At 43.8% G+C, this 16,430-nt stretch overlaps 1 protein-coding gene across 4 annotated transcripts in view; it reads left to right on the plus strand.

Moving 5' to 3' along the window:
• EDEM3 (ER degradation enhancing alpha-mannosidase like protein 3) overlaps positions 1 to 9,325 on the plus strand; it is a 29,612-nt gene extending 20,287 nt beyond the window's left edge. For 3 of the 4 annotated variants that reach the window (XM_054211536.1, XM_054211537.1, XM_054211538.1), the window contains 6 exons: positions 1,240 to 1,394; positions 2,180 to 2,333; positions 2,843 to 3,037; positions 3,810 to 3,975; positions 4,484 to 4,669; positions 6,188 to 9,325. In XM_054211536.1, coding sequence (XP_054067511.1) covers positions 1,240 to 1,394; positions 2,180 to 2,333; positions 2,843 to 3,037; positions 3,810 to 3,975; positions 4,484 to 4,669; positions 6,188 to 6,594 — 1,263 coding nt within the window. In that variant the 3' untranslated portion in view covers positions 6,595 to 9,325. The remainder of the gene's footprint in view (positions 1 to 1,239; positions 1,395 to 2,179; positions 2,334 to 2,842; positions 3,038 to 3,809; positions 3,976 to 4,483; positions 4,670 to 6,187) is intronic. The other variant, XR_008468016.1, reaches the window with a different exon arrangement.
• Positions 9,326 to 16,430: the final 7,105 nt, after the last annotated feature.

Consider the following 16,430-nt stretch of genomic DNA (forward strand, 5'->3'; position numbering starts at 1 on the left):
TTAAGTCAAAGCTGCTAATGTGCATAATACAAGTAAGAAAGATCCACTGGAAATGGTGTCAACAAAATGCATTAAACAGCTAAAAGGCTGTGAAGATGTGTTACTCTTTTATGGAATTTATCTGGTGGAGGAAAATATTGTTAAGAATAAATGGAATGTGTAAATTCTTTTTAATATACACAGCGTTAGTAAGCCGAAATGTCTGTGAAATAGTTGGTAGTAGCAACCCAACATCCTGTTTGTATTTATTCTTATAAACAGGAAAGGTCGTGTCCTACCACGCTGATGCTCGCACTAGTGCTTGCAAGACCCTATTTCTTGAGTGACGTGGCTAATATTTGTCACACTAAGAGCATAGGTACTTTAAAGTGTTTATTCCAGTAAACTAATAGCCTTTTAGGTCTTAGGTTTTAGGGAGCCTTTAAATATTTGATTTTTAATTAGCTAATACGTTGCAAACAGGCTTTTTTGCAAGTAGATAATTTTCTCACCTATAAAAAATTAATGTATTTAACTTGCCAGTTATCCAGCCAGTTATTTGCAAAACTAAAACCAGACTAAATATGGCTCCAAATCACTGTACATGTTCCACCTGGTTTCACGTGTTACAAAACGGCAATTTGTGTAAATGTTAACTCTGTCATCCTTTCTGAAAATAGAGGTTGTTTGAATTATATGTGGATTCATCCTTGCCCATTCAGACTTGCAAGTCTGTATGGCTCCTGAGGAGGGGAATCTTTTGTTTGTATCACAAGATGTGACATTCTTAGTAATACGAAGCAAGAATTGTCTAAGGCCTGCAGCTGGTCTGCTCAGCACAAAGGCAGTATCAAGTGAAATTGTGTCTACCTCCTTTACTCGTCCAGCACGTGAAAGTGCAGGGGCACCAGCTATGTCATGAGTGGGCTTGAGAAGTGCTGTTTGCCAGTAGAGGATTAGCTGTCTTTGCAAAAAAATTCTAGAAACTGTGGATGCAAGTTTGGTAAGTTACAAATTCGAGCTGGTATTGAATTTAGCTATTCCTAGAAAGGGGTTTGCCCTTTATTATTACAAGGTGCAGCATGGAAGAGTGATGTATTCTTTGTTCCCAGAACGTGTGTGCCTGTAGGACACTTATTGCATTCAACTGCTCTGTGTCCTGAGTACACAAATTACTTAAGGGTCGGTCTATTTGTTGATTTTCTTTGTATAAAAATGTAACCTGCATTTTTAATAGGTGACGTGTGTCTTTCATTTTAGACTACAGAATACACAGAGCTGGATGACAGCAACTTTGACTGGACTTGTCCGAACACCCAGATTCTTTTCCCAAATGACCCTATGTTTGCTCAGAGTATTCGTGAGCCTTTGAAAAACGTGGTGGATAAGAGCTGTCCTAGGGGAATTTCCAGAGCGTAAGATGAAATTTTTTTTGTCTTTTGTCAGCGTAGGAGTGAGCCGAATAGAGCCTGTTACACGTGGAAGGAGAAATATGAGGTGTTATTGGAGTTTGCTCTGCTTGAGTTGGGAGCCCTTTTGAAACGGGTAGCCTAGCTACAGGAAAAATCAGTTATGTTTTCTCTGGCATCACCAGCAAGACTTAGTTCATTTCCAGCAGGAATTAGTGCGTCTTTCAAAGCAAAAGGAGCTTAATGAGCCACAGGTTCAGAGTGGGAATTGTAGCCCAGGTATTACAGGGAATATGTCTCTTTGATTTGCAAAATTAATTTCTGTAGTCTCTTGAACAGTTCTGCAACTCTTCTTTGTAGTAAGCGAATCGTGGTACCATACATAACTTCACCTGTTTTGAAGAATTTAGGATGGTCTGTTAAAGCTGAGGAACTTTATCCTTCGAAATGCCTCTTTGGTATTTATACTTAATGAGTAAAATGGAGTAGCAGCTGTATGAGGAAGACTGGTTTTAGTCACTCTTACAATAATGCAGACTGTTTAGAAATGAGAGATAGCATATGGTAGTCTTGTTATCAACATGGTGCGTGCTTTTTTGCACTACAAAATTATTGATAATAGCGACAACTTTTAAAAAAGATAGTTTGACTGAGAAGTTGCATTCTAGTGAAATTTGTACTCAACATTATTCCAAAGAATTCTAATCTCGTGGTGGTAGGAATAATGCAAGAGTAATGTTTTTAGAATAATCTGTTTATTAAAGCTTTGATCTCTAATATCTTTTTGGCAGAGAAGAGAGTTTGGGAAGTGGACCAAAGCCACCACTGAGAGCCAGAGATTTCATGGCCAGTAATCCTGAACACTTGGAGATACTGAAGAAGATGGGAGTCAGTTTGATTCATCTGAAAGATGGAAGAGTACAATTAGTACAGCACGCAGTGCAAGTAAGACCTGACGGTACTTTTTCTGAAAACTTCTAGTAAAATCCTGCTGGCAATGGTACTTGACACTTAGAGGCTCAGGAGGGACGGCCGGTCTGTGGAAGGGGGCACATGAGCTGAATGTGCAACTATATTTAGCAAGTTGATGCTTGTTAATGTTTTGCCCCAGCAACGCTTTTAACCAATCTTCCATTAAATTAGATGGAGACTGTTCTTGTCGAAGTGATGCATTAATAGCATCTTATCTGCAAGTATGTGTTTTCAGTGTGAGATACTCCTGTTTGTTTAGGAGATCTCTATGGTTATATATTTTTAGCCTACAGTGTGGTGGAGACACTAAAAAGTTAAATTCCTCATTTGAAATGATGAATGAGTGCCAGTGAGCAACCACTCTGTATTTTAAAATCTTTGTAGCAGTGATCCAAGCAAACCTAACTTCAGTTTTTTGGGGTTTTTTTCGAAGTTTCTCAAACATTTAAGAGGAAACTGTTTATTGTTTCTTTACTACTCAGGCAGCAAGTTCCCTTGATGCTGAAGATGGCTTACGGTTCATGCAGGAAATGATTGAACTCTCCAGTCAGCAACAGAAAGAGCAACAGCTGCCTCCTCGTGCTGTTCAAATTGTTTCCCACCCGTTCTTTGGCAGGGTGGTCTTGACTGCCGGACCAGCACAATTTGGGATGGATTTATCCAAACACAAAGCAGGGGTATGTGAGATGTGTATGTCATGTGTTCCTAGCTTTCTGTTACTTGCCTTATTGTCTCAATTTTACAGCACTGGTACTATTTCAGGATGGCTGACTAGAGAGCGATCAATTAATTACAGTGGTTAACATGACAGAGCGCAGCGATGACAGAATGACAGCAATGACAGTCTTGATAAGCCAATGAGTGGCTTATCGGTCTGTGGCCCGTGCTCTGCTCCCGACTCATCAGTCATGATTTAGGATTTACATTGCATACATAGTATGATTTTTTTGAAACAAATGTATATAATCTGCAGTGCATCTCCTAAGAGATGTTAATCTAAGGGAAGTTTTTCCTACCATGTCAGCCATGAATTTGCAGAAGCCCTTTTAGTGTTAAAGTAGGCTGTTCTTACACAAGCTTTTATAAAAAGCTGTATCTTGATGGAAGAAGAAAATATCCCAGAGGCAATGGTTCCTATTGGAAGCAATAGGAAAACCCGATGACTTGGATTGGGCAAGATGCAGCTCGAAAGAGGAGTTCCAGACTAGCAGTTGACAGAAGAAATTTTTCCAGAGACAACAGTTCACAGGTACAGACAAAATATGCTGAATGTGAGAGTTTGGTTCTCACTTGGTCATTCTTGGCTTCTTAGAACTCCAGCTTCAGGGTAAAGATTGCCTGCGCTGACAGAAGACTAACTGAAGAAATGAAAATGCTTAGGAATCCTTTGCAAGTTTGAGCCTAGTGCTGTAATTCTCTCTTTCTGTTTGTTTTTGTTTTTCCAAACAGACAAGAGGATTTGTTGCAACCATTAAGCCATATAACGGATGCTCAGAGATCACTAATCCTGAGGCAGTGAAAGAGAAAATTGCTCTGATGCAGAGAGGCCAGTGTATGTTTGCTGAAAAGGCACGGAACATTCAAAAAGCTGGAGCGATAGGTGGCATTGTTATTGGTAAATAAAATCTTAAGTCCTTGAAATCTTAAGTTTGTGTAGATGTAACCTATATTTTACAGATTTGAAGATACTGGAAGCTGACAAGCAGCTGTTAAGCTCTCTGATGTGACAGTACTCCAACAAGGAAATTGCGATTTTTTGGAAGATGAAGAAATGTTTTGCTTTTGTTTAGTTCTGCACAGAAAGTACAGCTAAAGAAATTGGGATGGGTGATTGTCACTGCTTTCGCAGATGAAAAGTTGTTATTTTAAGGATCACTGAGTGTCGAAATAGTGCTGTCTGCTAGCTGCTGAAGGACACTTGAGATACAAATGACAAACGATAAGGAAAACAAGTACACAGTTGGATTTTTGCTTTTTACAACTGACGTACTATTTTCTGTCCGAGATCCTCTTAGGTGACTGGGCAGTAGAAAGCTGCTCAAAAACTCGGCTGAAGTTCGGAGTTGTAGGCCATTTATCTAACGGGAGGTTTCCTCCTTTTCCTTTTGTGTGCATCTGGCTAGATGACAACGAGGGAAGCAGTAGTGACACAGCTCCTCTCTTCCAAATGGCTGGTGATGGAAAGAATACAGATGATATCACGATTCCCATGCTCTTCCTCTTCAACAAGGAAGGAAACATCATACTGGATGCAATCCGGGAGTATGAGGCTGTGGAGGTGCTCCTTTCTGATAAAGCGAAAGACAGAGGTAAGATTAGAGGATATTTATACAAATTCGGCTTCCGTCTGTGCCACAGCGCAATGTGAAATGTACAGCAGTGATTTCTGTTGCCACCCAAAGGTGCAGATGCGTTATTTGGTAGCGGTAGTTCTGTTTGACACTGGTAATGGCTTTCTTAGGAAATAACTCATATCCGAGATGTGTCATTATCTGCCACCCCCCCAAGTTAACATTAACATCCAGAAATGCCGTTCGTAAGTTAAATGTCACTTTGACTAATGAGAAAATACATCCTTTTTGGATTCCTTTTGAACCCTTTTTGTCATAATCCGCTTTGAAGTGGTGTCAGGAATAGCATAAGCGTTTTCAGTGCCCTACATTGTAAATGCCTCTCTCTTATCAAGCTCCCCAGTGACGCGCTTCGTACCCAAAAGGAGAGACACAACTGTTACAACCATTTTGCTTATTTAAGAAGTTGTTACCATGAGAAATAAGGCTGCTGACCTCAGATGTTTTGCAGTTTTTCGTGTGTAATACAAAAAAATTGCAAGCTAATACATTTCCAGTTAAAATGTTTGCATACAGTAGAAAATTCTAGCCTTCTGTGGAGCACTGCTTTGTCCAAGCAGAGTATGTAAGAACAAGTATCTCTAGTAAACCATGACAGCCTTTATTTTGTGCACGTTTGCAAAGGTGATATGCTGAAAGCTACAGTGTTGTTTCTTCATAGCTGCTTACAGATTCCTCCTCTTTTATAACTATGGTTCAGCTGCTCTAGCAAAATACTAAACAGATAGCTCTGCATTTGAGAATTTGTAATGCCTGTCTGCTTCTTCCCCCCTCCTTCTGCTTCCGTTTGGAATCCCAGCAACAATCTTTAAAGGTAAAATGATTCCAAACTACATTATTGATAGCAGTAAGTATCCTGTGTTAAACATGGCATATTCAGTTAAATTCCCTAGAAGTTTTGAAATATTAGTGTCCTGTATACTAGGTGTAAAGATCTAACTCCAACTCTAACTGCATGGCTAAATTGGACAGCAGTTGTAGAGTTATGGGCTAAACTACTACTTGAAATATGTGTGTGAGTTGCTTTGAGTGGGGATGTGACGAGGGAGGCTTTGGCTTTGGCTCTCTTTAATTCCCAGTTCAGTAAAATTAAGAAACTCTGTCTTCCATTTGCTTAGAAGTGGGATCCTGGTGGGTCTGGGGGTGCTTTACAATCCAGCATTAACGTTCAGTGCAGGCAGTGGGTATTTGCTTAAGACTGAAGGATGGCCACTAGCACTGACCCAGAAGCCACTATTCCAGTTTGAGGAACCAATCTCACCATATTGGTTGCCCTTGTTTAAACGTCTTCCCTCACCTTCCTCTGTGAAATATGTTCCTTGATAACATTAAGTTTTCATATCAGTGGGAAGTCTAGGAATAAGGTCAAGGGAAGTGACCTTGCTTATGAAATAAATAAATAACAACATGCTGCCTTCCTAGGTGGGGTTGGTTTTTTTCAAAGCCTTTTTTTTTTTTTCCTCTCCCCTCTCAAAGACTTGGAAATGGAGAGTATGGACCAGAAATTATCTGAAAACGATTCACATAAACAGAATTCAGAAGAAGCTACTTCGGCATCTCAGGATGTTGGTGCAGTCAGTGAGGAGTCTGAAGAAGGAGAAAGCTCTGATGTTACTGACCCTGAGTCCTTATCTCCTGCTGACGCAGACAGTGACAGTATTTCCATTTCAAATCAGGATTCCTCTGTCCCTGGAACCAACGAGGCCAGTGCCCCGGAGCCAGCATGTACGCAAGGGGATCACCAGCCTCAGGAACAAAAGACCGAGACAGAGTCAAATTCCAAAGTTAACTGGGATAATAAAGTCCAACCCATGGAATCCATATTAGCAGACTGGAATGAAGATATAGAAGCATTTGAAATGATGGAAAAGGATGAGCTATGACTTGTAATAATAACTTATTTGTTAATAAACAAGTGGAGAACTCTTTGGGTAAAAGTGAGGCCCTGATACCTGAGAACTAGGAAACATATTCAGTATTGTGATGAGCAACCAGGTTTCACCTGGAAATTACCACAGAAATCCAGCACGGGCTCTTTGTATTGTTTTAATTTTTCCTGTTTAAAGATGGGAACGTGCAATCGAAGCATTTGTCTGGCTCCGCCGCATGGTGCTGTAACCCAGGAGTCTCCTTCAGGGAACCAGCCTGACTTCTGCCTTCCAGACTCCAAGAGGTCTCGCTCCTTTGGCCTCTGGAAGGCACAAGTTGAACACGGTGGGGTTAACGTGCCGGGTAACGGTTATCGGTGAGGGCACCGGAAGGCAGTAGGTAAGCCACTCCTCTGGCTCGAGCGAAGGTGCGGTTTCACTTATCATTACTGAGTTGAAAGGCTTCACTGATAGCAGCGGGTGAAATTACGTTTCCAGCTGTCTTGTCTTTAAGACACAGCTAGAAGCGGTTTGATTTCGTCCTGACACATCATGCCGAGACGTAGTAGTGTTGCTCATCACTCCTTCCATCTGTTACCATGAAGAACGACCATGAGGACATGCGAGTTCTCCCTTCTGCTCCACTTTCAACTGGAGAAACTGTATAAACCAAAGGCGATGTGTGCTTTGTAAACAGGTTCCATCAGGGAAGCTAAGGCAGCCTTGCTCGTTTGGGGTCTACCAGATACAGCTTCACGGTGCGTTGTGAACATTATGCTTGAGGTTAAGGTAAAGTGGACAAGGTAGATGTTTCTCTTGGCCTTCCAGGTTGAAAAACCGACCCTGAGATAAGGAATTTAAACTGGCAATATTCTCTGCAAGGACACTAAACAGAACTAGATCAGCATATAACAAAAAAAATCTTCCTTTTTCTACAAATTTGATTTCTAACAGCTTGACTGTGCTGTCATTCTTTTTATACGCAACTCCTATCTGTGTGATACTTCGGCAGCGAGGCCAGTACTAGTAGTGAGGCGCAAGTTTTGGCTTGTTGGGTCCATAGTTGGAAGTCCAGCGGCATGAGCTGCCAGGCTGACTGGTGTTGCTCGGGGTTCCAGGAGTTTGTTACAGGTAAGTGTGAGTCCTCGTTTGTTATCCCTATTACGAAAAACATTATTTAAATAAAAATGGGGATGTTTAAACAACCGAGAGACATTTTGACTGTGTCCAAAGAAACTGCCAAAAACTAATTAACTTGATTTATATAAACTGCTTTTAGTGAATTGTGGTTCAAAGAATTGTTTTATATTAAAGAGTAAATGAACACTGCCTATATGCTGCACCAGGCTAGAAATGGAGGTTTATATTCATCTTCACAGTGGAATAGAAAAAAGCCCCAATCTGAATTGCACCTTTCATTTAGCTGGTGAAGTTATGCGTGCTAAATATGCAACTGTTAATTAGTCCAGCCCTACTGTATGTATTTCTGTCTACTCCTGCACAGTACGAATGCCAGGCAGACGCTGCAGACGTGAACTCAATGCCACTTGCTGTCAAGAGTATCCAAATGCACGGGCACCTTTTGAGAGCACGACAGTCAATCAGACTATGATCCAGAAACTGATAACTTTAAATCACTAGAGTAGGAGGTAATTTTGAGGAGGAAGTGAAGTGTTAGTGGAATAGCGAATAAGTGTCCTTTTAAATAAATCAGCTTTTAAATGTAGTTATAATTCCTTTGCACAAATAACCGTATGGAGGTTTGGACTGAATGAGGGGGCTTGAAGCAGCCAGGGCTTTTCAGTTGAGATTTTTTTTTTTATTTATGTTTTTTTGTTATGTGAGTTTCTTCACGTAAGGAATTTGATCGTGGGAGCCTTTTAAGTGTCCTTTGTTACTTGGAGCACCGGTGCGTCCCCGGGGGATGCTGCGCTCCCCTGGCAGCACCCGGACTCGAAGCAGCGTGGCCAAGTGCGGTCAGCTGCAGCAGCAGGGCCGTGGGGTCAGCTCCCGGGGCCTCACTGGCAACTCGTTTCATCTGCCGGTGCGTGGTGCCACAAAAGGAGCATTTTTGTTCCCGTGCTCTTCAATATGGGCTACAGCTTCATCCCCCTTAGCTCTTTTGGTGGAAATAGGATTATTTTTATAGTTATAGAGGCCCTCTGGTCATTATGTTAAGACTGTCAATATTGCAACTAAAGGTTTTCTTTTTTTTTTTTTTTTCTTGCAGAAAATTTATGTGTAGATGCAAAATTTTATTAAAAGGTTAACTTTCCTTGCCACCACCAGCTCATTTTTAGTTAATTGCTTTTCCACATCTCTTGATAAAGCAGCAGACATTAGCTCTCCTTTTAAGGGATTTGCGAACGATCCCAGAACTCTGTACGGATTTGAAGCATCGTTTTGGTGGTGGCCTACCTCAGAGATGTAACTCTTGCCTCCTTCCTTTTGGGTAGGGCTTTGGGTTTGGGGTTTTTTTTGTTTGTTTCAGTTTGTTCTACTTTACCTTTGAAACTGTCACGAGAGCCATAGCTTTGTTTACAGAACTGAATGGGGTAGGGTTGACCTTTTGGGAGAGAGGACTAAATTGGGGGGGGCAGTTTTATTCAGGTTATTTTCAGTTTGTATTTCCTTATGAGGAAATAGGCATTAGTTTAACCTTTTCATATCATTCTGAAAAGAATTCCATTTTCTGTCACTGTCATCTTAAAAAGCAAGAAGAATGTATTAAAAAAAAAACAACAAACCCCTAACTTTTGGAGAGGGGAGTAAGGCTTCCCAAAATGTTAGAAGTCTGCTCCCTCCGTGTGGAGTATCGCCTGCACGTCATTCATCAGTCGTCTCCTCTTCCTTTGTACGGGGTATTTTACGGTTACTTATATGGTATTGAACACTGAAGAATTCAGGAATCGCAGCTGGAGCTAGCACTTATCCCATGCCATGTAATTCAGATCAGCCAATTAAGTTCTTATTTGATTTTACAGGAATATTCTCAATTGTTTACATTTATTGTATCTTAATGAAGTTTCAAAATGAGCCCAGCTTTGGTTCTTCTCCTGCTGCCAGCGCACCTGAAGGCACAGCGGTAGGCGTAAGTGTATGTTGAGAGGTTCAAAACGGGACATCTTATGCAAAAGGCATCAGTCAGAACATAGAAAAAAACAAAACAAAACATTCTGTGAATGAAATATTGTATGTTCAGATTTTATAAGATTTTTTTTTTTAGCCAGCCCAATTTACAGCCGTATATTTTCTTATGAAAGATGTCTAATAACAGGTGCTGTAACACTAATGTTGGGTTTTACTGTCTGGTGATAAGTGTATACAATATTTCTAAGGGCAACTATGTACTGTGATATAAAAGTCTGGGCTAAAATGTATATAATCTGTGTACATAATTGTGTACTTGATTATAATTGCTGATTGTAAAGATTTAATAAAATGTAAATATTCTGGTCAAGCTGTGCTAAATTGACATCAGTTTCTGAGTTGCCCTCCGAGCTGTGTTTGCCTTGATTTTTAGCAAGGCCTTTGGTAGTCACACGGGTGCTGTTCTGTGTCTTTATTAGCAACCTTAACGAGGGGACAGAGCAGACTCTCGGCGAGTTCCCAGCTGCCAGCCTCGGGGAAACCAGAGCCCCAGACTGGGCCCAGGAGGGTTCCAGCTGCTGCCCCTCCTGCTGCGGGGGGCTGTTGGACAGGGGCTCGGGAGGTGGCAGCAGAGCCACCAGCAGAAGCAAAGTTGTCTCTCTCCTCTCTGCTGGGGTAACTGGAGAGACCCTGGAGCAAAACCTCAGCAAAGTGCATTACTTTTTTTTTTTTTTTTTATTTCTTTTTAAATATAAAGAACTCTCTTAGAGAAACCAACATTCTCTCTTAGCAACACTCTCCCCCAGTCCTTGGAGCATCTGGGATTATCGTTGCATGTTCAACTCCACCACTTTGCCAGCTGCAATGCCCAGATCCCCTTTGAAATAACAAGGAGTGTCTCTCCCATTGCAGGTGGCCCAGGGGGGGCCCCATCCCTGCCCTTATTTATATTTCTTCTCTAACAAGAAATCAGGAATATTTAGTTCATTATTTCCCATCTGAACACATGCCCAATACCTCCGGTCCCCAGGAACAGTCAGCGCAGAGATGCGGGAAGGGCGAGGGTGGCATGATGGCACCAGTACATCACACCTCCTACTAAAACTATCCTTAATTACTTGCCATTGCTCAGTTTTCCCATTTCCACTTTCTAGTCAGGTCACCTGAAGCTGGAGGACTTCAGTGGCTCTGATAAAAATTCACCCTCAGCTGCTGCTTGTTCCAAGGCCCATCATTCACGTCAGCCCGGAGCTGCTGGTGGCAGGAGTCCAATTTTCTTCCTATGTGCTACATAAAAAGATAATGTTAATAAATGTTTCCAGCTGGGATGGTCTCTATAAACCACTGTTTGCCTGGGAAAGTTCACCCAAGCTATTAAACCCTGGCGTGGGCGAATTCATCTTTATTAATCCTTTGGCGGAGGGCACAGCGTGACGACATGCCACCAGGGCTGGTCCCACGGTGGAGGCATTTAATCCAAAATGGCTCAAAAAAAAAAAAAAGAGCGTGCAGGTATTGTGTAGTAGTGCACCTGCTTTCAGGGAGCACCGGGACCGCCTGTGATCACTCGGGCTTGCTGCCGGCTGCGACACCAGGACAGCCCTCATGGCAGCAGTGCAGGGCAGAGAATGAGAAGAAACACAGAAAACCAGCTTCACCCTGCCTTAAAATGCTCAACGCCGACCATTTCTCTGCCTTCATGCCCTTGGCCACCGCGACACTCCAGGCTGCCAGCACCGGGATGGGCAGGAGTCACTGGGTTTTGGGCAGGAGCCGAGGAGGATGCTTGGAGGTTTGCAGAGGGAAATATGGAGCCAGCGGAGCGGCAACATGGGCGAGAAGACATGGTGTGCAATTCAGAGCTGGATGTACTGAATTTGGCACGTTTTAGGTTTGTCTGTGGACCTCTTCTCGCAGGCGGCGGGGTGGTAATAGAGTTAAATGCTGATGGTTAGAAACAAGCGTGATCCTCCCCTCCACTTCCCCATCCCTCTGGCCTGATGCTCCTCACACTCTGCTTTAAGAAAATTAGAAAAGAAGGCTTAGAAAGGCCCAAGGGAAAAAAAAGGAAAAAGATGTGCAGGAAAGGGCATTTCCGCCACAGGCTGCTCTCACGGCTGTTTTATGTAACTGAGCACGTGGCTTTCCACGTTTATTTTAGGGCTTGACACGGGTTATCCGATTGCCAGGCAGGGAGCATCTCTGCTAAATGATGTCAATCTTCGCCGGACTGGCATTACAGCATCATAAAAAATTACATAGCTGCTATTTTGGGTAGCAGCACTCTCCGACTCAGTGAATAAATGCATCTCCATATGACTCACTCCGGGGGATTATTAATAGACACAAAAGCAGAATGCCAAAAACCTGAGAATATCACTCAGTTCCCACACGTAGCTTTCTAGTTTCTTGCAGCAATGGCACTCGAGAACTTTTTGTCTCAAAATTTAATTTTTTAAAGAAATATATATTATATACAGGAGGAACAAATTTTATATTCAACTCACACCTTGAAGCCTTGGAAGGAGGGGAAGGAAAGTCTGCAGCTGTGGAGGATGCTTGTTGCTCCAGGGTACCACGCTCGGGCCCTGCATCCCACGCATCCCATGCTAACACCCATTCAGGGCAACGCCTCCCGCCAATAGAGCCATTAAGGGGAGGCTGCCGCTATTAATTAGCAGAGCTTGAAATACAAGCTCAGGTCTCCTGATTTAAACAGAAACCATCCGGGATGGCAGAGCAGCAAGGAGGAAGCAAGTCGGTCCGATAGAGAAGAAATCACTCGCTTCTGTGTGTGACAGCTGGCGGATAAATCAGCGATCGGCAGCAACCATCGGATAAAGGTACGGACTCGAGCCTGGATCACCCCCCGCCCCAGGGCTGGCGTCTTCATTCAATCAGCTTTTCAGTAATCAGAGTGGAAGTCACTGGTGGGGTCCTCTGCACCGTCCTGGCCCCTGGCTGCCACATGAAACTGCTGCACTCCAATAGTGTCAGCTTTCATAATGTGGGCAACACTTTAAAAAAAGGACAATTTTTTTCCCTAAAACATTCCATTGGTGCTCACAACGCTGCCAAGATGTTGTTGTGGGCACAGGGAGTAGATGTCCACGAGGATGGTGTTATAGTTGGCTTTTATGAAGCAGGTTCATGGTCTCACACATCATGATGATGATGATGATGATGATGATGAGGGAGGAGATGATGGTGAAGGTGATGATGATGACTGTGCCATCTTCCAGCTCAAAGACAGCATTTATCTGGATGTCAAAGACAGACATGAACTCTTTTGAATTCCACCAACTTTCACATTTTGCAGTTCCCCGGAGTTGGGATTTGTTTCCCTTTGCCAAACACGACATCCACAACGGCACAAGAACTGAAATACAAATTTTTCACCCAGGGCTTACCCAACTTTTTGGATGTTCGGCGTCAGGGCTTCCTCCCCAACAGTAAAGCAAACAACCTGCCCCTCCAAACCCACCCCTGCATTCCTTGTCTCCTCTTCCCCAAACATCTCCAGGATGAAACTAAATAGAGACACATCTCAGCCTGGAAAAGGAGAACTTCCCAACGGTAGCAGGACCCAAAAGGCAGCAAGTCTCCATCCTGCTTGCCACTGGGTGGGGGTGTGTGTCTTGCTGGACACACGGTTGCATTCACTAAGCTTTACAGACGGTGCTGGCTTTGGAAAATGTTCTTTAACTTTTGTAGGGTTAGAAATTTAAGCTTACAGAGGTGATTATGCCGGTATGTGGAGCCTGATGCTCTTCACTGGTGGCAGGGAATGGGGGGGACGAGCTGTGCTGCTGCTCCCCGCAGGCTGAGGTGACGTGGAGGGGAGGGAGGTTCTCCCTTTGCTGCGGGGGGGTGTGTGCGTGTGTGAAGGCACCCGATGGGCCATCAGAGCTCGAGTTTGCCAGCTCTCAGTTTAGAAAACAAAGGGGAAATGGCCAAAGTGGCAAGACGTGTTGTAAAATGCGGCTATAAAACCTGCATCTTGGACATGAAGCTTATGTGGCACCATGGACTGTCACCTGTGAAGCAGCACTGCTAACCAAAGCTGTTAGTGGGACAGAAATGCCAGCAGCGATGGCAAATCACCCCCTTTTGTTTAAAGCTTGTGTTAAATTTGTTCCTCGTTATATGCAGACATTACCCAGCTGGAAGCCTCTCCTCTCCTGAAGGTCTGGTGTGTCAGCCGAGCCGAGCCGAGCCGGAGTTGAGTCATCACCAACTCCAAAATCGAAGTGACAGGTAATTATTGTTTTATAGACTTGATAAAACTGAAATAGCTGAGAACTGAATATTTATCTTCACTCTTAATTTTCATATGATGATGGCAATGTCTTTGGAGCTTAAACATGTCTCTCTGGTGCTTCATTTACCTATTCACTCTTGTATCCTAATTCAGATTTTTTAAAGTACTTGTGCTTCATGGGCAGGGCTCTCAGCCATGAAAAGGCACGCTGCAAAAAAATCATGCGATATTGTCGATCGCGGCCTCCTTTCTCCAACAGCAGTGTCTTGTGGCTCATGTCTGTGCCTTGTGGCAGCACCATGCACAACTCCTCCGGGTATTGAGAAGGTCAGAGCCTGCCCAAGTACGCGTGAGACGATGGGATGAGGGCGGTCGTGGGCTGAGGATTTTGCCTGTGCAGTCAGGATTCAGAAAGCATTGCTATTCCTGCTGTGCACAGAGGGACGGAGGGGTGCAGTAAGTCAACCTGGGGCCTGCATGGCTTGTCCACGGCCACAAAGGACTTGTGGCAGGGGAGGATGCAAAGCTGGGTCTTCTGGGTCCCAGGAGAGACACTTAATCCAAAACAAACCCCAGCTGTGACTGAAAGCAAAGGAAGAAATTAATGTGACGTTTTGGATGGTATAGTTTTGGGGCTGAAGTCCAGCATCAGAGAAAGCTTCATGGGAGTCGGGAAACCGCGGTATTAGTCAGGTAATTAACCAGCTGCTTTGATGATCCTCTTCAAGGGCATTTTGGCCAGGGTCTGCGGGCTGGTTTCTCTGCTATATCTACTTGCACATCCATCCTCGCCGTCTGTCCATGGACTTCCAGGCTGCTCATCCCCCGTGACACCACAAGGTCTATGTGCTGCCCAACGGCATGAGGCAGAGCACATACCTCCAACCATGAGACCTCCATGGGGAGCCACAGCAGGTCCTGCATCAACCAGCCCAGGTGTATTTTTAAAAGGTAAGTCCAAACAGAGATTAGGAGGAACAACCACAGGAAAAGGCTGAATATTGCCAGTGAGTCCAAGACAGCTTCCTAAAAGCCACCAGCAAAAGCCCAGAGAGCTTCTAATACCCTGCCCAGTTCTTCATGATAAAGTGCGAATCGCCACAAAATTCGAGAGAAGCCCAGAGTTTGCCAAGGTACGCTCTCTACCGGTTCCTACGGAGCCTAATTTATATGAATAACACGGAAAATCCTGCAGTAGGTCAGCAAGTCCATCTGACCATGCGAAGCCTTGCTCCCAAATGGGATGGACTGGAGCTTTGCTCAAGTCCTTCAGCGGTTCCTCAAAGTCCCAGGGCTGGAGGAAACCACCCCAGTCCCTTGTATCACATGCAGAGACTTGGCCCAGAAATGTCCCATCAGGAGTCCCAAGGGAAAAAAATACAGGTGTCAGCATTCGAATGATGTGAAATAATCCGCAGCCTTCCGAGAAGAAAAAAGTACCGATATGGTTTTGGGTTTCTTTAATCTAATTTAGGTGCAGCCTCCTGTGACTCAAGCCATGCTGTGTGTCAAATGCTGCTCTTGGTTCAAGGGTGATGATTTTGAGGCAAAGCACCACCTTGGTGTCAAGGGCTGGTGCTGGCTCCAGGAGCAGGATTTCCTTCACCCCTGAAAAAGCTCAGGAATACCAAATGCCAGCCTTCGAAATCGAGTAAGATGCAAGTGTCACGCAGAAGAGCCAGCTCCTCCTTGGTGCGGCATTAGAAAACCCATGAGTTAACCGAGTCTAACACACACAACCACATTTCAGGTAGGAGAGCAAAGCTCTTCCTGACTACCATGACTGGAGCTGCCTCCTTGGGAGCAGTGGAAGGGGTTGGGAGGGCGCATAGGTTAAGACACTCACAATTATTATATATTTAAAAAAAAAAAAAAAGAGGCATCATCTTTTTAGGTCAAAGCATATATGCTGCAATAGATACAATACGGAGACGGGAAGTGACTGAAGGAAGGCATTGCCAAAACCTCATGAAACTAGAATGAAGGCAAAATCATGGAATCACAGAATGGTTAGAGCTGGAGGGGACTTTAAAGATCATCTAGTTCCAAGCCCCTGCCCTGGGCAGGGACACAAAATGTGTCCCTATCCCTGGTTACTAGTGATGCAGTCAAAAATAACTGTCAAATAGCCAGTCTACAAACAGATTTTCTTTTCCAGGTGGCATTCTCCAGGTCAAACACATACTGTGAGCACCACATCAAACTGCGCCCAAATTGCCCCCAGAGCAGCAACGTTCAGCCTTCACAGCCCCCGTCTCGTTAGGTGAATGACGATGGTGACGCAGTGTGACTGTGCAGCTCTGGTGTGACAGCCTCCTAAAAAGAAGCTTGGCCTCAAATAGTTTTCTTGGCATTTCTTTTAAAAGAAACTTTGAAAAAAAACATTTACAGCTAAGCACAGCGTATCAGATAGAAGCCGTTTTCCTTCTCCTCCCATCCTCCTCTTTTTCACCCTGCTTGAATACATTAAGTGCAGAGGAAAGATGGGAATTGCTTTTCC

The sequence above is a fragment of the Rissa tridactyla genome, chromosome 8 (genome assembly GCF_028500815.1).
Source record: "Rissa tridactyla isolate bRisTri1 chromosome 8, bRisTri1.patW.cur.20221130, whole genome shotgun sequence".
NCBI lineage: Eukaryota > Metazoa > Chordata > Aves > Charadriiformes > Laridae > Rissa > Rissa tridactyla.